Source organism: Leuciscus leuciscus, assembly GCF_965113295.1.
Source record: "Leuciscus leuciscus genome assembly, chromosome: 15".
NCBI lineage: Eukaryota > Metazoa > Chordata > Actinopteri > Cypriniformes > Leuciscidae > Leuciscus > Leuciscus leuciscus.
In genome coordinates this window covers 41,987,802-42,011,741 of record NC_138739.1, presented here as the reverse complement: position 1 = coordinate 42,011,741, position 23,940 = coordinate 41,987,802, and the positions used below count along the sequence as shown (strand labels likewise).

The following is a 23,940-nucleotide window of genomic DNA, read 5'->3' as shown; positions in this document are numbered from 1 at the left end:
CTTTTGGTCATACCTAGGATATCCAGATCCACCAAAGGAGGAAGAGCTTTTTCACATTTAGCTTCAAAACTCTGGAATAGCCTTCCTGATACTGTTCGTGGCTCAGACTCGCTCTCCCAGTTTAAAACTAGATTAAAGACTATTCTCTTCAGCCAGGCATTCATATAATATTTTTAATCTTACAGTTAAATCCGGCCTCTAGTTCATAAACGCCAGAGGAGAACTGGCCTCCGACTGAGCCTGGGTTCTCCCAAGGTTTTTTTTTCTCCATTGGGTCACCTAATGGAGCTTTAGGTCACCATTAGGTCACTTAATGGAGTTTTTCGGTTCCTTGCCACTGTTGCCTTTGGCTTGCTCAGTTGGGGATATTTGGGGGATATTTAATTTAATTTGATCAATCAATAAATTCCACTAGAAACAAACCTTGTTGTATTATTTTAATGCTTTGATACAATCTGTATTGTGAAAAGCGCTATACAAATACTTGACTTGACATATTTGAGTGTGAATTCCCAGTATCATTTTGGAAGTGGAGGACAATTTTCTTGCACCTTCTAGAGACGTTCAATATGACATAAAGGGACTTCACCGCTGGCAAAATGGCTTTCAATAAAACCTGGCTTCCTATGTTGTAGAAAAGACAGAGAAAAAACCTGACTAGAGAAGGTTTCTATCTTCCCTTTTCCAAATAGGTAGGAAAACTTCAACACCCATAATGCCCATGTTGCCGTCCAAGGCCATTCCCACCAGTCTACTATGGATACACTCACTAGAGTCAAACACCACCTAGCTTTAGTAGGAAGTTTACTTCTTAGCAAACTTTTTATATTGTTTCCAGGAGCAAGGATTCAAAGAGTAAACGTTTAGCAGGAGTGAGTTACTTTCAAAGTAAGGACAAGGATATGACATTTCACCTAAAATATATAAAAGCATAATACATAATTTCTATAGGCTATAGGCCTATGCAATTATTTGTTAATAATGTTACAATATGTAGATTACTTTTACTATTTATGTAAACTGCTTTTATTTACATTCCATTGCAACTTTAAACAGGTCTAAGGAGTTTGTTGTTTTCATACAGCCTTGGCAACTAGCCGGCCTGAATAATATGCACATGAATGAAATGAAACTTGTTGAACTCACCTCAACATGTCTTTTACAATCATTTAACCTGCCATGGGCAATGCTGAAGTCACTGTTACAAACTGTAAGCGTGCAAGACTATCATTATGTTTTACTCTTATAAGACAGGGGTACACTTTCGTGTAGTCTGGCGTAAAATGTGTCTTATACTTTCATTTTTTGGGGCACTCTCCCTCTGCCATGACCCTCCTCTTTCTAGATACACTGAACTGATTAATTCGGTTCGGTAGAAGAGATAAAAGCCCGCCCACACTGACAATTGATTGGTTGATTTACCGAAACAGGCCAATCAGATGTTCTCTATCTTACATGCGCTTCATGAGGCACACACGCACACTAGCACACACACGCAAGGTCTCTCGCTCCCTCTCCCTCTCTGCTGTGCACGCGCTACACGGTTTTTGGAGCACAGTCTCTGTCTCACATGCGCGCTCTTGCTCGCTCGCTCTAGATTCCGGGAGATCTTAACTAATTTGCGGGCATCAGGGAGCCGCTATCAATATGCGGGAGACTCCCCGAACTTCTGGGAGACTTGGGATGTCTGCTCTCCTGTGCTTTGATCAGCGGATTCTGTATGTGTTATAGTGCCCCTTCCCATATAAACAGTGAAAACATGGATGGCGGGAAAGTGTTGTCTTATAAAGAGTTAAAGAACCAGAGAACAGAGAACAAGTTAAAGAACCAGAGTGGAAGTTCATGTATCAATGCTGCTGAGTGATACTAGTATTGATCAATATTGATAGTTAAGAAAAATTATTTGTTTTGAATGAAATAACAATAAGAACACTCCAACAATTCCAACAGCAAACCTAAAAGCATGCTCAAAATCATAAAACACAGAGACTCCAGGAATAGAGTTGTTTCTTGCTGGCCTACTAATAAGCTGCTAATTGGAATTACTAGTACTCATTACTGACTGAAGCCATGCAAGAAAAGTAGAACGATGCTGTCCGACGCCTCAGGCATCTCAACAGGACGTAAGGGAGAGTGACCCCATTTGTAATACCTTTGTTTGCCTGCCACACACACTGAGGACGACAACTACAAACCTAATCTGTCAGAGAAACACATATCATAGTGAGCCATGTGCTGTTTCAATCTGACTTTTCTCACATAAACTAGGCTAATGCATCTGCTAGCCAGATTCATGATCAAAACATGCAGTGTAAAGCTTTGGGTTGATGATGTCCATAACATATCTTGTGCTTAGACATATGTAGGCATATCTCCTCCTGGCGAGTCTCCTCATAAACACGGCTGTTTATGTCTTACAGGGGGACGTCACTGCTGGCAAAGTGGGCTTTCATTAAAACTTGGCTCCCTATGCAGTAGAAAAACGTGATGGGATCCCGGAAGTCCTGTAGCTTTAGCCAAGCAGCATGTTACACATGTTAAGTGTTTTATTTCTCAACTGATTGGGCCCTATCACACACCCGGTGCAATGCGGCGCCAGGCGCGACGCATGTGTTTTCTGCTAGTTTCAGCCCGACGCAGTTTTCATTTTCACGTCTTACACCACGTTGTTTAAATAGCAAATGCATTTTGCGCTCATCTGTGCGCCCATGGGCTGCTGGTCTGAAAACGAGTGTGTTCAGGCGCATTGTTGGAGTGTTGCTGTTATGAGGAACTGATATAGACTGAGCCATTGACCAACTGAAACATGCTCTAAAGTCAATGCCACAATATTTTTTATGTTATTTAAAGGGAGCATTAGTAATATGAGCCTATAGGTGGCTCCACAATGCGCGTACACTTATTACACACACTCTCTGCTTATTACACACACTCTCTGCTTATTTTACACACACTCTCTGCTTATTACACACACTCTCTGCTTATTACACACACTCTCTGCTTATTAAAAACGATTACAATGTAAAAGATTAATATTATGTACATAAAGATATGGTGGAATCCGACTTGTCCCGTAGATGGTCTGCTTGAGCTTTAACCTCACACACACACACACACACACACACACACACACACACACACACACACACACAGCTTTAACCTCGCGCACGAGCAGATCCGTTTGCAAATTCCGTCATGTAAAAAGCGAATCCGCAGTGGCGCGATCACAACTGGCTTTTAAAGGGAATGGGAGATGAGACTCTGATTGGTTTGGTACCATTCTGGGCATTATTAGTGGAGTAATTTACGAGATACATCCTTGGATCCGTTAGCGCCTACACTAAGCCATCCGGCTGATATCTCTAGATAAGCTCTAACTTTAATAATGTTCAAGGGAAAAAGGCTTCTGGGGGGGGTGTTTGGCTCGAGGTCATGGTGCAAAGGACCCTAGGCTGATTTTACTCTGAACCATCCCTTTAATAGAGACTAATCAAGTGTTACCAAACTTACAATGTGTCTTTAAATGATCGTTCAGTGTGTAATGTGTACAGTACTAGGGGTTGCACTCAGTAGTTAAAGGTGGGGTATGTAATTCTCTTTTTTGTCCATTTTTTCAAAATCACTTGAAATCCTATTCCTAACCCACTTACTGAGTTAGAAGCACTGAAATGAAAATGAAGCAATTTAATCATCTGTGGAACGGGCAGGACTCGAAAAACTCCAGCCAATCATTTCCAAGACCACCTAGAATCATTGGACAGTAAGTTCGTCAATCAAACGGTCGTACCATACCCCCCTCCCCCCATACCCCTCGCGTGCCTGACCGCGAGAGACAAAGAGAGAGTAATGGGTGGAGTCAGGGCCAGCGTTGGAGGAAAGAAGGTAGGACCATTTGAGTTGTGTATTTTCAAAATCTGCCGGCCGTTTTGCAAATCCCATACCCTACCTTTAAATATTTCAGGGTCAAAGGAGGTCTATAATACCTTCAGATAGCCATCACATCCCGATTTGAAGAAGTTTGCTGTTCATAGGCGCTCAGTTGTTTTAAGTTGCATCCCATGTGATTTATTTCTCTGGAGCCAGGAGAAAACGACTTTACACATAGTAGGCTAGGCTAAAGATTAAACAAACGTTTGTATTATAATCGATAAAATCATAAGCTAATATCGAAATTAATATATTATTTCACGCAGGACAGAAGAGAAAGAGAAGATGGAAAGGAGAGATGATAGAATGCAGTCAGATGTACAACGTAAGCTCAGCTCGCACACTTTGAGTTTTTTTCTTGTTGTTGCACTAATTATTTAGTCCACAAGGTGGCAACACTGATACAGAACAAAAACAACAACAACAAACTACTGGAGACACAACAACAGCAGACACCAGCGTTGATGAGCACTTGTGTGAGAGGATTAAGAGATTCTCGGAACGAGTGCAAAGGCATTTTCACAGTGATATTCGTGCGCACTATTAAATGTAGTATACTTTGAAAGGCTGTGTATTCGGCTCTGTGCATACTGTACACTAAGTGTTCGCGTCCAAACAAGTATAATTTGGGTTTTAAGGTTATTGTTGGAAATCTCAGAAGCGAAGACCAGGAGACTTGGATGTACTGTATCTTCAACAGGATTCTTGATTGAGAACGTTGTTTCGTGCTGCAGTCATCAAGTCTGGCTACAGCAGGCAAACAAAGTGTGTCATAGGCATTCAGTGGGCAGTCCTTGTGCTTACTGGCCTTACAGCCAGAGGTGGAACAGCTGAGAGAAGAGACCGCCAATCGTGAGATCAAACAGACCTTATATCCATCAAATGACCTAAAGCCTTGTGAGCACCAGCAAGCCTAGATTCTGTAGAAGTACCACCAGGCAATTAGGCTTGTAAACATTGGCACGGCTAGAAACTTCCCAAACCTGCAGTTCAACATGGCAAATTATAATTCATTCAGAATTTAAATTTTTGGGTGAACTCTCTCTAGCACAAGAAAACCAAACTCAGCAATATTTTCCTTTCAGTACAAGGGAACTCTGCTTGTCACGGCTGATCTGCCACATGTTGTTTGGAAAGAGACTCACAAACAACATTAATCTGCTCTTAAGACGTGCGACGTGCTTGAATGTGGGCTGTCCCGCAGTAAATGAGATTTGTGCAGCTCGTCCGCTTACGTCACTCGTCTCTGCATCAGTACACAAGCATCAGCTTTAGTGGCTATTTCAGGACTGAACTCTCATCTTCTGCTTTATTAGCCAAAACCTGACGTTTCAAGGGCTGTGCACAATTTTTTAAATCAGCAAAACATTTCATTAATATAAAAGCACAAAGGTCAATTATTCCCTAATTAAGAGATTATTAGACCTAGACATTGATCGGATATCAAGTATAGACTGTTCAAAACAAGTATAAGCTGCAAAACAACCGTCCCTGATCAAACCCCACCCATCCCAAAGCTCGGCGCGGGACATATGATGATGCATTTATCTTTGTGGAAATTTAGTCATTTTATTGCTTTTCATATTCAAGGACTTTGTACTGTTAACTTTTAATGCGTTTTTGCCTGAATAAGTCTAAACAAGTCAAGCGCAATTTGCACAGTGGTAAAATTGCTCAATGCTATTAGCTCTAGCTATTTGCCTGATGCAATCAATTCTGTTATTTTTGCAAAAATGAAGAGAGGGAAACTATTTTTGTTTGTTTGTTTAAAAGGGATGTTTGTAGAGCTTTATAACCAGACACACAATGCAAAGAGCAGATTCAGCGCAGTGGAGGTCTGATGCTGTACAGATTCAGTAAACTATATGCCAGAACTGATGCACTATCTGCTCACACACACCTTGTGAGCTGGTGAAGTTGCACCAGATCTAACCAAAGTCTACAGGATGGGGTGGGTACTGTGACATGCAAAATTCAGCACACATTTTTGGTGATGTTGGTTCCCTGATTTGCATCCAGTAGTGAATCGGGCACTAAAACAGAGAGCACCTGCAAACTAAAGCGCAATTCAATCTTAGTGAAGAGATATTTCCTTTATTTAGAGAAATATAATTGACACACAAGTAATGAGAAATACTATCGATTTGACTGCACTGACATCATACGAGGACAACCAGACCGAAGTGAGCTGTATAATGACACGTCTTCTATATTCATATATAGATATGCTATCCAGCAGATATAAGCTGCTGAACTCTTCTCTGTTGTAGAGCTGCAACATTAACACAAGTATTTCCCTTTACTACCATGAAGCTGCTTTAACTGGTATTGGATAAAGCGCTGTACATACAGTAAATGTGACTTGACATGATGTTTCTTTTGCCTTTTTTACCAGTGGCAAGTAATGTTAGAATTTAGTTTTTAACTAAAAATAAAACTAAACATTTAGACCAACAATCTTTTATCCAGCACATTAGCCATAAAGTCCATGTGATATTCTTATTAGTCATGTCTGCTCATAAAGTGAGTTTGTTTTTAGGGCCGGTTCACACAGAACGTGCTTTTCCATTCCACTGCGCTACTTTTCCCATCGTTTCTCAATGTAAACACGCACTAGACAGACGCGTTTGACCGTTGCGCTTGTGTCTTTTGCGGTATCTTGTTAAAACAAGTTCAACTTTTAAGAAATGTGTCTTTAGACCGTGCGTTGTTGTTTTTTGCTTCACTGACCTGCGTCTCGCATTTTTAAATGGCATATTTGAATGGCCGCTTATGCTTGCTTATTCTATTTATATTTAAATATTTAAGATGGCTTTTATGAGGGCATTTTACACAGAATCCAGCATTAAAGATGAATTATAAATCTTCAGGTCACCAGCACCAAAAGGGTTTCAGACAAGTTTCCTGAACACAGCCCTGTCTGCCAATGAACAACATTTGTTGTTCTCCAATCACATCCGATCACGCATGTAGGCCTATAACACTAGACACTCTCAGGGGGTAATAATAACATAGTCAGACACTATTGTTCGATATAGCTTCTACTTACTGAATATGGGACTAGATCCAGAAGAAAAATTGAGGGTGTAGTTGTGTCCATTTAGGATCTGAGTCCAGTTTCACCCATGCATGCATCGTCCTGCACGCCTGAATGTGTGTCGTTAGAGCCGGACAAGTCGCAATGGGATATTTCAGACAAACATATTACAGTACATTTCATTCCCAAACACACCGCAGCCGTTCAGAGTCTGGAAAAAAGACATCTCAAGGTCGGATCTGTTCTGACACAACAGTGGGAGTGGTTCAGGATGAGGACGCTCAATGGGGAGTCGATTGAGACAGAATGAAAGTGTGAGGCAGACACAAGGAAAGACAGGTGACCCTCCTAATCTCCTTTGAATGTCCACCTGGGTGTTTGAGGCAGGGCTGGGCAGATTAGAGCCTTACACCGACTGCGTGCCATTATACGGTTAATTTTAGCCCTCGACATGACTGGATTACAAGGACAAAGTATGAATCAGGGTTGCCATCAAAGGCTGGGAAGATTATTATGGAGCTAAAGGAGGCATGAGGGATCAGATCCACTCGAGATGTTTTTCTAGCGTTCACACCATAGCATGCAGCTCTGTTTGGGAAATATGATGCCAGAGAAGCCACAATTACCATGCAAAGATCTGGTGTGTAATGTTAAGGATCACTGAATGGGCCAGTTGGACCAACTGTGTGCAAGTTACAACTTAGCCTAGTGTTGATGAGAAGGAGCACAAAGTTACAGCTTACGTACTACTAAATGCGTGGATAATATAAGCCAATAAGTACTGGATTATTTCCTTCAGATGTTCAACATGATGGTTTTAAATTGCTTGAAATATGATTGGAATGAATCACTTTGAAAAGGAAAATATGGTTCAGTGCAACATGTGCCGCTCAAGTCCGTCATATACTGTAGGCCATGTCATGTGAGAACATTACAGTAAAAGACATAGTGAATTACTTGTGTGCCGGTTTTAACGTGTTGTTGCGAGAATAGGGGATCCACAACGGAGTTACACCTTCATAGTCAAGTTCACTTATATATATATGATTTATCTCATATAGGATGCGTCTGGTTAATCAATGCAGTAATAAAGCGGTGGGTGATCATCTTTAGCTTCAGCAATGTCTCAAACAGCAATGCACAACATCAATAACTATGATTGAGATGGTCATAAAACATAACATTATAAAGAGAACACTATTGTAATAAAACGTTGTGAATTCTTTGGTTTAGTTTCTGTGTTTCAATGTGTTGTTACGGTAAGAGCGCATCCACAACAGGAGTTACACATTCTGACTCGTACGCAACTTAGCTCAAGTTCACTTGTGCATTCGCATCATTTTGTGCAGATATAAGTTGTAATATTAAGTTTATGTTGAATATAAATATATGATTAATCTCATTAGGATGCGTTGCGGAAATCATAACGCCCTACATAAGGTTATTGCAGCACACCAGGGGTCGGTTGCACCGCCTGAGACTATATCTTACACTTAATCAAAGGTAGCATAAAGTGAAAAGTCTTGACTTGTTCGGCCAAGATTAGTTCTATGTCTGTGAATTTATTTTGAACTAATGTAGACATGAACTGCAATGTTTATGGTTAATTTATGCAACATATTAAGATTTCAGGCCATTTGCAATTGGCTTATTTGTAGCTCGCTCACACTTTTAATAAGCTGGGCCAATAAATACTATTTACATGCTTACGATGTTTGTGTTGTAAGAATGTAAAGAGTTCAGTTATAAAAAAGCAGACTTTAAATCAGATGGCTTCACTTCACATGATGTCATGAGCAACTCAGTTCTTTATTATTAGCAAAGTTTGCAAGCATTGTGACTGGCAGCTTAAATATAGCGTAGTTGCGCCTGTTGGTAGTTTTAGTAGGTGCAACAGGTGTGCATTTTAATCAGAAGGCTGGAGGGAGTGTAGAGCTTACATCCAACTTTATAACATCCGGCCGGAGCAACCGGCCCCAGGGGAGCACTTCCCCAAAACCTAAAGTAGACCAGAGAGACCATTGGTGCCAATACTCTCCATAATCTATCTGAACTCATGATAGTTTTGAGGAATGCAGTCGGTATTGGAATCTCTAGTACCTCTTAAGAAGGCAGTTTGCCCTGCATATGAGTGTGTGTAAAAATAGCCCTATGTGTCACTGACATATCGCTATCTTAAGGCCAAATTACACAGGATGCAGGTCAGGAGTCTTTTGTAAAGAATTTGCGGGTGTAGGTGCCACATGCATTTTAATATTTAATTTGTATTATTATATACAAAGTCAATGCTTTGCAAACTTTTCCACCAAAGTAAAAGCTTGACAACTCTTGTTAAACCCTCAAGCTTTTTCTTTTGGTGGAAAACTGCATGTGATGTGGACTGGGACACTATCACATATAAAAAGAGGTTTAAATCCACTTTAAAGTTTAGGTAAAAGTCAATGCAAAGACTGGAGGGCTGGAAGCTCTTCATTTTGCTTTCAAAGTGCACCAGATTGATTGCATATAACAAGGTCCATCCCCAATAGTCTGACAGAATCCTGTGGGAAACACTCTTAACCTACATTAGTTGTGGAGTGTACAATGTGAGTTAGCCTACTTAGCTCTAAAGAAGATGACAGAATGCACTTTTTGTACCTGATGGTACATTTAAATTAGGGCTGTCAAAAAATAATGCATTTATTTCATGTAACATGTTTGAAAAATGGTGTTTCAAGCTCCGTCTGACAGCCTGTTTTTGATTCTGTCAGTAATGTGCTTGTCTTAATGATTAAGACCAGGTGTAAGTGCAGAAATGAGTGTAAATACTTGCTATACTGACATTGTATAACATGGAAAAATTGATACCAAATGTCGTTGGAAACAGTCTGTTAGTGTGGTCACGTTCAGTCATGTTTCAGATAGTCCCCGGCATTAGCAACTAGCTGACACATTTTAAGACTGAACTGAACACAAGTTTACAGACGGTTTCCAATGACTGGAGTAGATTTTAAACAACATTACTGAGTCCAGTAATAGTCACTGTCCATTATAACACCCAGGTTTTCAACACTGGGCTTCACATGTGATTTTATAGCACCCAGATCCAAATAAGGGGCTCACAGGCGTTGCCAGGTCCAAATACCATGACTTCTGTTTCCCTTCATTGAACTTTAAAAATGTGAGGCCATCCAGGCTATAACATCCTCAAGCAGTCCAACAGTGGTGCTATGGAGTTTGAATCTTTCCGTTTCAAAGGCAGATAAAGTTGAAACGAGATGCCATATTTCCTAAAAATGGACCCTAAAGGTAGTAGCATATAATGAGAATAGAATAGGCCCAAGAATACAACCCTGAGGGACTCCATAATATGACAGAGATGCCGAGGACGACACAAAATCCCCAAGGCGGACCGATAAACTTCTGTCAGACAGGTTAGATCTAAACCACTCCAACGCAGTACCTTAATGCCAACACAATGCTCCAAAGGACAGATCATGATGTTATGGTCTACATAGTGTCAAATGCAGGCGTAAGATCCAGGAGCATGAGCACAACACAATCGCCTGAGTCAGTGGCTAGTAACAGGTCAATCAAATCTTTTAACAGGGCTGTTTCTGTGCTGTGAAGTGATTTAAAACCAGATTGAAACACTTTTTTGCAAACCATGTTGATTTAAAAATGATTGCAACTGTGTAAAAACATCTTTCTCTAATATTTTGGAAAGGAATGGAAGTTTTGAGATTTTTTAGCATGAGTAGAGGTCAATGGTTCCAGTGGTGGAGCCAGGATTTTTTCATAGGGGTGGCCAGGCAAGGGCCAGTAACCAGTCTGGGGTGGCACAGAAATCTTAATTATTTTATCATAAAAAATAATTTGATAATGTATTGGACTGTTTTAGTGCCTACACAACTGAACAAAGTTAATTTGTACTTAATTGTAATTGAGATAGTAGTGAATTAGGAATCATGGAATACTGAGTGAATTTTATATATTTTTATTATTACCCACCACCTCATATTAAAATGAATTGAATAGTAATAAAAGGGCACACACTATAGCTAAAGTTCAACTTGCTCAGTTAGCTTGGTTCTGGTTCTCAAAATCTCCAATAGCTTGTTCTACATTGTTGCATAACTACCGTAGTCCAAAGATTATTTAACCCTCAATGCGTTTTATATAGTCAATGAACTCTTCAACCAATTCTGAGTTTGTCAAAAAAAGTTTAACTTTCTATATTAGTTGTCAAAATAAATAATTGCAACAGTTCTATCATACCTAAATTAAAAAGGAAAACAAAAGTTCTCTTTTGAATCCCCATGTGCAAGAATGTGAACAAGGCGGAAGTCAACAGCACACAATGTAAAATGTTATGTTTTTCATAATGTAATGTTGCCAGAATGTAAAATTTGTTATTTTATGGATTTAAAAATTATCCATTTTTGTTTGTCCTTTACAAATTAACGCAAAATGAATGCCTATCGTCTAGTACAAATGCACAGTGCTCACATTTAGGCCTATTTGGACATTAAAACATTAGGCCTACATATCAGTTTGTGTCTTATATTGTGATCTCACATAGCAGAATATATTAATCCAGACACATGTGACGCATATATAACAAATACATGCATGCAGTTTTGACAGCTTTAATCGCCTTTTTGATTCTTACATGAGTTAATTGACGACAACTACGGATACAGCACGCCGCGTTTGTGCGTACCGCAAGCACAGTACAATGGCTGTCAGCCGTATGACAGGAAAGTTAGTTAATTTACTGACATTTGGCCTGACAACATCTCATCTTACCGACGATAGCCAACTGAATAAGGACAACGCCCTTTTCTCAGCATCTGACAGAAGTGTCACAAGCTTTCACACACATCTTCTAAAATAAAAGTAGCATCAGGAAAAAAAGAGAATTACGTTTGTTGTTGACTGCACACTATTCGACTTACTCAAAACGGTCTTGCAACCCACCAGTTGAGAAAGATTGACTCTATATTTACTATGTGCACATCACTGTCTGATGTTCTGCTGAAGCTCATTCGGCACGTGCACATTTCCGCACTCGTTTGACTTGCGCCTGGCGCTGAGGTGACGTTGGAGTGTGCGTCTAAAAAGTCTCACGTTTTTGTGGTCTTAAAGAGACGGTTCAGCGTTTTAAAACGCAATTTTTGTCAATAAAAAAAGAGACAGAAACAGCAGTTGTGAGAGGGGTGGCCAAAGCTAGCTCCGCCAGTGAATGGTTCCACTATTGCATGTTTAAAGGGGACCTATTATGCAAAATTCACTTTTGCATGCTGTTTGGACATAAATGTGTGTTGGCAGTGTGTGTACACAACCACCCAATAGTGATAAAAATCCACTCACTCCTTTTTTATTAATCCCCATAAATCATCAGCAGTGTCTCCCAACGACCTGTTTTCAGAATGCTGTTTTAGTGACGTCACTAAAGCCACAGGCCCCGCCCACGAGTGTTGACAGACACTGCCATTCTAACATAGACCCGCCCTGATCGAGTTCACAGCGAGTTGTACTGACGAGAATGTCTCCCAAGCGTTGTAGGTGTTGTGTGGCTGGATGTATTAATCCACATAGCTCTCTCTCTATTTACTCCCGAAATCTGAGGCAGCCGGTGAAGACGAGGTGGAATTATTTAGTTTTTAAAGAAAATGCTCCCTCAACTCTACCGAAATTCGTTTATGTACTTATGCACTTCTTATAACTTGCTGTGTTTACTCAGCTCTTATGGTGATTTTCTGGAGTAAAACTGACGCTTCATCTTTTGTGTTATGTACAATAAACTTTATTAAACTCATCAGTATATGTTTGATCATCATTCAGACCTGGTCCGAAACAGCAGACTTGTAGGCTATTAATAGTGGATACATACAAGCAGATGACAAATACGTTATAACCGTAATTAAACTACTAAACTATACCTGTTCCATCTCCATACAGCACTCTGACTCTGTAGGCATTATTGTCTGACTCCGGGTCGAAATGAACACCGTTACTGAGAGTTTCTGATATTATCATCATTCCGTGAGATGAGATTGTTCTGACACTGAGCGCGAGCTCATGAAGCTCCGCCCCCTATGCCGTGCAGCAGCAGCTTATTTGCATTTAAAGGGCACACACTAAAACAGCGCGTTTTTCTGAGCCCCAAAAAATGACAATTTAAAGCGACACTATGTAACTTTTCAACCTTCATAATATATTTCCAAGATCCTTGTGATGGTACATCGACTTACAATAGGTTGAATGACACGTCTGCCATAGCCTGACAGGGTCTGTATCGCTTTTACTGGCACTATGTAACTTCAGTGTTCGGGTAGTAACAAGAGCACAAAAAGAACTACAAAATTCGACTGCTTTACGGCATACGTCACTTCCCCCACCACTTCGTCAAATTTGGACGTGAGAGGCCAACCAGCGTTTGTTTTCGGCTTTCGTGCGTATGTTTTTGTCATGGGGGTTATTTACACCTGGCCACTTCATGCATTTTCTCAGATCGGATAGCTATCCGATCGTGAAAAGTCCAGGTTTAAATGCCCTCCGAAACGCATTTGAGACGGATTTGAATCCGATCCCTCAAACCACTTCAGGAGGAGATCTGAGACGCATTCCAGACGAAACTGGACAAGTGTAAATGCATATGGTTGTTGAAACAACATATGTAAATTGTACTCCTCCCAAAAATGCTAAAAAAACAAAAAAAAACATGTGAGAGCATTGTACAGGCTATATGTTATATCCAGATATGACGACGCGCTGGAACACGCATCACCGCAGATGAGCAACTGCATCAAGCCAACGTGCAAACTATCGCAAATCAAAGTGAAAGTAAGTCGCAGACGCTTAACACACAATCTTCATCATTAAAAGTAAAGAAACGAAATGATCTTACCAGGGCTGTTACTGCTCTCTCTTATTGCGGTCTTTGATTTTGACATTTTAGCTGATGATCTATAAAATGCAGCTCATATCTCGGTGACGTGCACTCCATTAAATCTGCATAAAGCGCGAGAATTGAAGATCGAATTTAAATCCGTTTCGCAAAAATACATTTATGTGACCAGGTGTAAATGGAATCGTTTTGATAAATCAGATAGCTATGCCTCACGAATTAGTTTGCCAGCTGAACTCAGGTGTTGTGAGGTGTATTTATCACGTAGTCCTGAGGGATATCAGACAACGCTGTTGATTGATTCCTGCGATTATCATGAGAACAGCTTTCAATATCTCACATAATTATCATAAATAAGCCTAATGGCGCTTTTCCACTGCATGGTACGGCTCGGTTCGGCTCGGTACGGTTCGACTCGGCACGGAACGGTTCGGCTCGCTTCGCTTTTCCACTGCGTGGTACGACTCGGCTCGGTACGGCACGGTTCGGTTCGCTTTAGCTCGGTTGCTTTTCCACTGCAGAGTAGTACCGCTTCAAAGTGGGTGGGACTGATCGTTATAGTTGCCGTCTCTACTGCCATGACATCATCATATTAAATAAAAAATTTTCATTCCGTGTTTCCCCATCCGCTCCTCGGCAACCAACGAGAGGAACGTCTGCACCTCGTCCACTGACCACGATTCAGCCATTTCTTTTTTTTAAAGCATTTTTGAAGCAAATACTTTTAAAACAGGCTGTTTGGCTGTTGTCTACTGGCTATTTAAATCTAGCGGGTTTAGTGTCTCGTGTTGTAAATACAATGACGCTGACCAGTGATGATTCTGTCTGACCAATCAGTGATCTGCAGTGTTTGCACGTCACATTTTAGTATCGGTACGGTACGCTTGGAACCTCAACAGAGGTGGTACCATTTAAAGCGAGCCGAAGCGAGCCGTACCGTACCGTACCATGCAGTGGAAATGCGCCATAAGTGAGCCGTACCGAACCGAGCCGTACCGTACCATGCAGTGGAAAAGCGCCAAAGCGTGCCGTACCGAACCGAGCCGTACCGTACCATGCAGTGGAAAAGCGCCATAACATAGAGGTTGTAAATAGTGTAAACGAGCACAATTTGCAAACTATTATGATAAATTGCAATAATCATGTCTAATGACATCATAACGGCCAATGTTATGAAATAATGCGACGTACATTTAACTTAATTGATGTTATCTGGCATTTTGTAATGTTTACATTTCAATAAAAACAACACAAATTAAATTATACAGTAGGCCTAGACTATAGACTATTTACTTGTGATTTAGCTGCAATCATGTAAAAATGTTATAATATAATTTACGACAGTGCAAGTATTCCACAGCGACTCTAGGGGTCGCTGTTTGACAAAAACACAATTTCTACTTAGTGCGGCTTTAAACATGCTGTAAAAAATGATCTGTTGGGTATTTTGAGCTAAAACTTCACATACACACTCTGGGGACATCAGAGACTTATTTTACATCTTGTGAAAAGGGACATAATAGGTCCCCTTTAAATTTTGAGGTAAAACTCCTGAGGCAAGACTATTTATCATTTTATTTTTATTTTATTTATTTTTTTAAATGAGGAGAAACGATGTCTATGCAGAGGGCAGATGATTTCATTTTAACAATGATATCTAAAAAAAGAGACTCAAACTGGTTGAAACAGCAGAGCACACAGTGGTGATAGATGGATCTGCAGAGGGAAGTGAGATGTGTGATGCTCTAACTGCAGAAATATTGCCAACAAAAACATTTTAAGGAGTTTTCACACATCTCAATAGAAAACTCCAGACAAGTTGATTGAGGAGTGTTCAAAGCAGAACTAATAGCACTGAAAAGAACACAAGGCGTGTGTGAGTTATTAGAAATAATATCTGAGAAGTACTCAGACTTTTCAGTTTTGACAGTCTTTTGATATTTGAGAAAGCTTTCTTTTAAAATGTCAATAGATACCTGTGACCTGTCTTTCAGCTCTCCTACACTCATGTCTTACAGCACGAGTGGTGTCATTCAGCTTTTGATTTACCACGAATAATCCTAAATTGAGGAACAGAATGTTATGGCAGGTAGAATTAAATAATGAAGTTAACTCCTCAGTGTTAAGACAAGACGAGGACACTGAATAATCCTCATCAATACTATTAAAAGCATCAGAAAACAGTTCAACAGTTAAAGGGCTAAAGTAACGACAATGACGTGCTGGGACACTTGGTTTAGGATTACAAGAAAGATAAACTTAATAATACAAGCATGTGGTCATAGAAATCCTTCAATATTACACACAGGTAGTCCACATAATAAAACCAGATCTACTGTGTGTCCATGCTCATGTGTAGGGCTAGTACAAACTGTACCAAGTTAAAAGGCTTAATGAGATCTAAAAAATCTTTGACCAATGGCTTAGAGGGACAACAAATCTCCAACTATTAAAACTCTATCATATTTTGGCATAATTCCAGGCAAAAAAAAAGATCCAGCTCAGAAACATTGAGCTCAAAACTGGAGTATGAGTAAGACGGCAAATGCCGGCAGTTAAACTGTTCTCTGAAGAAAGTCGCAACTCCTCCTCCTCGCCCAGTAGATCTCGGAGACCTAAAACATGTACAGTCCAGCAGTAAAACCTCTGAAAAAGAGCTTGATTCACCAACACTCACCCAGGTTTCAGTCACACATGGTAGATCCGGGGTATTGGAGGTGAAAAAGTCATTCAAATAAACGTTTTATTGGCTAGCGATGCAGCGTTTACTATGGCTATCCTGACTGGAACCGGGTCTTTTACTGTCGCGGGCTCCTGGTCCAGTCTCCAAATGCAAGAAGCAATCACTCCAACCTTTCAGGAGACGAGGTGACCGAGAGCGGGGAACCTGGAACTCCTCATCCGAGCCGACCACCGGTACCAGCCAGGTATACACAGGACCCAGAGAACGCAGAACACGAAGACCAGCGTAGGGGAACACTGCTAGACGAGGCCGTCACGTTTACCTCCACGAGATGGGCAGCGTTCGACAGAGGTAAGCAGGTTGTCCATGCAGAACTGGAGGAGGGGGCGAAGTTTTCTGTCCGCCCAAATCATAGATTATCATATTTTCAATGGCAGATCTGATGTTGAGAGGTGCTTGGCGATCATACACCAGTAGAGAATCGGACTTACAATGGCTGCTGCGTGCACATGTCCATTAAGTCCGTGAGACCGTAGGGTGACTGTCCCGAGCGCAGCAGACTTCTTCCCAAAACAGGCAAAGCAGCGTTACGTCACGAAAGTGCGCACTCATAGGAAGACCGCGAGTGCTTAGGGTGCTTAGCCTAAACCGAGAAGGCTACATCACACAGTGTATGCACTCACTAGGTGTGTTTGTTTGGTTTTTGCAAAGTGAGGGACATACTTGATAATGTTAGACTGCACATCGTTAACCCAACGATTACGACTGCCAGCGACACGCAGCGACAAAGTGACACAATCCCATTCATTTCAATGGAGCGCTGGCGACTTGAGCGACAGTGACCGTTGGCGACAGAATGTGGGCGTGTCAAGCGATGCGAGACACGCGACAAAAGTTCAGAAATGTCAACTTTATGCAAATGAGAAGTGATTTTCGCGAGCGACAACCAATAGGAAAGAAGACTTTCAGTGGAGCTCACGTCACCGTCTCGAGTGTAGGCAAGAAGAAGAGTTCGAGGGCAATTTCACTGTTTTATATGATTTGACTGTAACCACACACATGGATATAATAAAATGATGCATGGAAAAGAAACCGTCGACAGTCTCAGTGAGTTTAATTCACACATTTATAGTTCGAGTGTTGTAATTTTATGATGCAAGTTTAGCACTGCTGCAGTTCATTTTACAGTTTCCCCTGCATTATGTTGACTATTAGGGACAAGAAAATGTATTATTTGTCAAATTTGAATGACGTTTTAGTGATTTATGACAGTATGAGTTTAATTTGTTGATTGGTCGATCGTTAATCTAGTAACATTAAATGATTTAATCCACTGAACACTGCTGTGGTAATATAAAAACACTCTCCCAACAGCATAATGTTACTTTTAATTCTTTTGAGCCTAATTCCTAGTCAAATTAAAATTATATAGTTGTATATATCACTTGTGATGGCATTTTGTAAAGATATGGCCAGAAGTGCAGTCATACCAATAACATGAGAGCGACAGCACTACGAACGCCCACAAGCGACTCGCAGAACTGAGACTAGCAACATACAGCGATAAAGTCGCTGGCAGTGTGAACGGGGCTTTAGGTTCACCAACATGAAGTTTGAAAAACTAGCCTACTTCAATTGGGCAACTCTGTAAAAGCGGCTAGAGGCCAGTGGCAGCGATTACTGAAACCCTGATGTAATGACCTGTGGGACGAGTGCCTGCAAACACACACTCCAGATGGCTCTGGAGCCGAGCCATAAAACACAATTAAGCAGAGAGAATGCAAGTCTTGAATATCTGAATGCTTGTCCATCTGATGCAGAAGCATCGGTCGTTTGATTTCAGGGGCACGGCGGATTAAGCAGATAATCAAACATCACGGTCATGGAAAATACGACACTGTGTAATGCGCTGGCTTCCAACATCTATTCACGGGTCAACACAAACATGTGAGCTGAAGGTTGTTAAGCGGTTATTGAGATTCTCCAGCCCAAAAGTACACTTGAAATATCAGTGTGTTGTGTTTAAGGCGAGACACTACAGGTGAATAGGGTAACATTTTATCACTATAATAGATATCACCATGAAACTTCCTCAGTTCATTACTTACACAAGTTCATAAAAAAAATGTATTACACGTTTTTGAAATTTTTATGTTTAATTATGCAAATTAGGTATTATCTCATTAAATATGTGCAATTTTGCATATTTTTTCAGTAGATATATCTGAAAATATGATAAAGCCAGAAGTAAAATTATTTTTTCATTTTGATTACACACAAGATGAAAAAAGATGTTCAGAGGGATTTCAGGATATATGCTTTCATTACCTAGGAAATCAAAATATACTGTCCATAGCCTTAAAATATCGATTTTCGACTTTTTTTTTTATTAAAATGTCACATAAATCAGGCCAGGAATGATTTATTAACAAATCCCTCTGAACAGATCTTCAAAATACTGCTAAGTGTATAACTGGAAAGTTTGGTGTACATAGGTGCTACATAGGCTGAGATGTTTCTACTGGAGAATGACAAGAAAACGCCAGTTAAAGATTTAATAGTTCTAAATGAGATTTCGTCGTTAGCTTTAAACCCCCCTTTGGCCATTCACGATTGGTTACTGATAGAAAGGAAATGCCCATATTTGGTTTACATAGCGTTGTGCAGGAGACTCAGAGCTTTACAACGATCCCGGACATGACAGACTTCAGTGAACAGACGGAGCTCGGCATGTCGCGATGGAATACTAACTTCCTGGTAAATTCGGGACAAACTTACTGCCGCAAGTAAACAACATGTAATAAAATAAACATTGTAATGTATATTTTCAGCGTTTTCTTTATAGCAGCTTGAAATAATATTGAAGGAGTAAACTCGGCCAAAATCTCAAAACTGACCACTGCATGAAAAATCAATGTTTTTGCCTGCCGTGTCTCGCCTTAATATTCTGGGAATGGTCATTCTGTCATCAAGTACTTGCCCTAATGTGCTTCTAAACCTGCATGACTTTCTTTAGACATAAAAGGAGATATTTGGAGAAATGTCTACAAAATATATTTTGTTTTCCACAGAAGAAAGAAAGTCATACAGGTTTAGAAGCACATTAGGGCAAGTAAATGTTTACCGAATGACCATTCCTTCAAAGAATATTAAACACAACACACTGATATTTCAAGTGTTCTCCTGAAGCTCTTGAATCTCTGTATGTGCTGCTGACACGACATGTTGTACCTGAGATGACTGGTTGTGATTCACGATGGACACTGCTGTTTCAGCAAGAAAACGGCCCAAAACCTCCACGAGAGAGAGTGTCCATTGACGTTGTCAACAACACACCCTTCTTTATCGTTGGACCTTGTGCCAAGACCCCCGTTACGCATGAGCACAAGTACAGGGATATTTCAAACCAAAAAAGTATACTTCATTTTTTAAGCGAATACTTTACGTACTAGGGGTGGAAATCACCAAAGGCCCCATGATACAATATTATCCCGATTCTTAACCCACAACACAACATTACTGCGATATGCTGAGCGTTGCGATAACAAATTGCACTTTATTACCTTTTGTTCAACTGCAAATGCCCCAAAAGAAAAACTCAATATTCAGAAATGTTCCTTGAGTCACAATATCACTGTGAAATTGGGGTCCACATCCACTATAACCATCCAGGAGAGCAAGTCGTGTTTGAGGACCAGCTGAGCTTTTCCACACACACCTCAACAACGACCCGCTCATGCAGATTTGAGCTCTACAACATCAGGAAAATCAAACACTTCCTGTCCGAATATGCAACACAGCTACTCATCCAAGCACTTGGCATTTCAAAACTGAGTGCGATTAACTTCTCCGCAATGTCGTCTGCCATTTTGAATGCGCGAGTCCTTAAAATAGAATGGATTCTGATTGGCTGTCAGTGTTTTATCGTTCAACAGCTGGGAAAAAAAATCTTTCCAAACGTGATCCCAACGAAATCGTTTCTCTATATCGTTATCGTTATAGCTGTGGTGTGAACTCTGCTATTCTTTAATATTGAGGTTTTTTTTTTAAACTGTCTCTTTATCGTTATCTTTATAGTTATTGTCCTTGGTGTGAACGGGCCTTAACCTCACCCCTCCTGATCTCACTCCACAGCCTCCTAGTGGACAGAAAGTTTTAAGGCTGGCTTTCAGGTCCACCACTGGAACAGCTCCTCCCTCCCTCAACCCACTGCTGATGTATCTCTCTCCAGAACCTTCACTCTCTCTGTTCCTCTCCGGTGAACGAGCTGCCAACCTCCACAAGAACCGCTGAGAACATCACATCTGTCAAGAAGCAGCTGAAGGAGCACCTCCTCCACAAGCACTTAATGACCTCACCCTCGCAAAACAATGCACTTACAGCAACACACACACACACACACACACATCCGCATTTCTTCTCCTCTCTAGCTGGTTTTCTGATCTAGTTGTCTAAAGATTGTTTAACGCTGCTCAAAGTTAATGCATTAATGCATACAGCAAAAACAGTATAACTTGATATACTAGGGGCTGAGGTGGGTCAGAGCAAGCATAATTTAGTCTGGCTTTTATCTGGCACTGTGTCTTTACACTGAATTATGAGCAGGCACAGATCAGCCTTAAATCGGCTGTGTAATAAACCTGGCTACCGCGATTGTTGACTCCTTTGTTCTTAGTTGTTCTTAGCTTTGGATAAAAGCATCTGATAAATGCATAAATGTAAATGTTGAGCAGCAAATCAGCATAGGCTATTAGAAAGATATTTGAAGGATCATGTGACACTGAAGATGCTGAAAATTCAACTTTGATCACAGGAATAAATTGCAGTTTAATATATTAAATAACAGTTATTTTCAGTTGTGATAATATTTCACGATATTACTGTATTATTTGACCAAATAGCCTAAATGCAGCCTTGGATGAGCAGATACTTTCAAAAATATGAATTAGGCCTATTCCAATGTTTTGACCATTAGTATATCATGCTGTATGCTGTACTGTGATCAAGTTTCTGAGAGATCCGATGGGATTTTAGTCACACTAACCAGACCCTAACCAGCACATCACCTACTGTATGTTACATGCAACCAAAATACTGAACTAGCCACACCTCAACTAGACGAGCCACATCTCAGGTTACAGGTGATGCTGGCCATGTCATGACCTGAAGAAGGTTTAGAATTTTACACTCCACATATCAGATTTCTAGATATTTGACTGATTGTCTTGTATAGGATCAATAATGCAGGACCAATGATAGAAACTGGCTTGTTTCATCTGACGTGCTTTTAACTGACTCCAGTAAGATCTCGATTTCTGAACATCATGTAAATATATGGCTATTACGTTCCGTTTTAATAAAACTCAAATGTAACTGTCCAATAGTGACAATATTTCAGGTAAAACAATAACGCAAGGTGTCAACATCAGCACCAGTTTGAAGGTCTTATAGGCTTTAGGAAATCATCAGTCAATCACTGAAATGTCCTTTAAAGACTGCAAAACCAGAAAAATTCAAAACAAACATCTCCAAGGCATTGCGCTCAAAATAGCAAACATTAATCGGCATTTAAGTGTGTGTCGACCGTTAAAAACGACCATCAAGCAAATCCCAGCTCAAGTGCATTTAACAACCTTATATTTTAGACAAACATGACATCAAAACACACACTGACACGCATAAACACACACACAACTTTACACGCAGAGATGAAGTCACGTTTCTACTCCAATGTGAGGCTTATGTAATGATCCATCTAGTGCTCATATGCCCATCATCAACATAATCATCTATTATTATAGACACAAGGATGATGAAATATAACAAAACGACATATAAAAAGAATAGACTAGGCTGTATCCAAAAATAAACTCAAACCCGTTGTATGTTTTTATGGCAGTGACCTTTAACAAACATCATGTAATAACATCATCATACATGTGCTAATCACGCATTACATCCATAAATAAGTAATTTACCTAGCCTACTCAAAAATCGACAACTGCAATTATAAACCTTTAAAAACAGATAATGACAGGAAACGAGCATGAGGTCATTATATTTATGTACATACCTGATGTCAATTTCACCTCAAGGAAAGGAAAGCCCTCTTCTTTATAAGTCACCTCTTCCTTCTTTCACGACGATTTGATATATTTCCTTATGAATACACGAGTAAATAAATAGGTAACGTTAGGCTAAATGTTTTGGTTTAAAATCCTCCTGATGTCCTTCGTGTTAGCACAACGGCTAAGTTAATGTCTTCAGATGTGATCAACAAGACCGATTTAGAATGATCTGACTACACTGTCCACTGACCATCTGTATTTCAAAACAATAAATACATGCCTGATAACAATGTTTAAGATTTCAAGTAAGTTACAGTTTTACAATTTTATCCGCTAAACCCTTTTTCACTCGTCTAGTGTGTGGATGCTAAAGCTGATGCTAACACACACACAAAAATAGCTCACAAACCTGTTAAAAAAATAAACAATATATTCAAAAAATATTAATATTTGAAATAAGGAGCTGAGAAAACATTAACTGGCTTATTTAGTTAAGTTTAAATGCTGAATAAATTGCCAGATATTTATAGCGGTTATGATCTCATCTCGTCCGTGCAGCTCTGATGGCTAATCCTGAGAAATTAAATATTTCATCTAGCAAATAAAAAATTTAAAATATCGATTTGCCCCTTAATCATTATCATACCCTACTTGATCTGTCACTTACAAATAATTTATATATTAATATTTAAGGGACTCTTTTTTTTCTTTTCTATTCAATTATAATAAACCTCATCAAATAAAGGTGCAATATCGTCTTATTAACAATAACTAATTAATATTTCCGACTATCTAGTGCGTTATTCGCACGTTAAGCCTTTTTCTAGCTCAAACACGCAGTGAGTGTGTGCAGCGCCTGAGAGACTGAAATAGCAAAACACACACACACACACACACTCACTGACTCCAGCAGCAGGATCATATACTGCCATCTACTGACACACAATCACCTCTGGCAAGATCAAAACTTTAGAATTGCCATCGTCATCGTAAATATTTACACATACATACATGTTTACAGACATATACACGCAAAATAAATGAATATTAATAAGCTAACTAAGATGAGTAAAACAATAGGGTGCTCTAGAGACAAAAGCATGTGAAGTGGGGGAAGCAGTTATCCTTAATATTTGTGTAATCACAGTCCTTTTCACGTCTCTATATATAAAATCTGAGGTGTAATTTAGGGTGTGATCACTGACCACACAGCAGTCTTCCTCTGTCTGTGTTATATATGATGAGTCTGAACTCTTAGCTCAGGCTCTGTCACTGTGCTGAGGTGTGTGTGAACCATTACATTCATATTTACTTTGCCAGGATGTTACTTTTA

The 23,940-nt window shown here is 40.0% G+C and overlaps 1 protein-coding gene across 2 annotated transcripts in view; it reads right to left on the bottom strand.

Annotated features, from left to right (window-relative positions):
* The window catches only part of ip6k1 (inositol hexakisphosphate kinase 1), a 47,548-nt gene extending 24,062 nt beyond the window's left edge, over window positions 1-23,486 (bottom strand). Inside the window, exon 1 of one of the 2 annotated variants that reach the window (XM_082139744.1) lies at window positions 22,613-23,486. Coding sequence is in view for 1 of the 2 variants with exons in the window: in XM_082139743.1 (XP_081995869.1) it covers window positions 6,977-7,027 (51 nt within the window). In the remaining variant the exon portion in view is untranslated. Of the gene's footprint in view, window positions 1-6,976; window positions 10,972-22,612 lie in introns of those variants that run through there. The other variant, XM_082139743.1, reaches the window with a different exon arrangement.
* Between the last annotated feature and the right edge of the window lie 454 nt (window positions 23,487-23,940).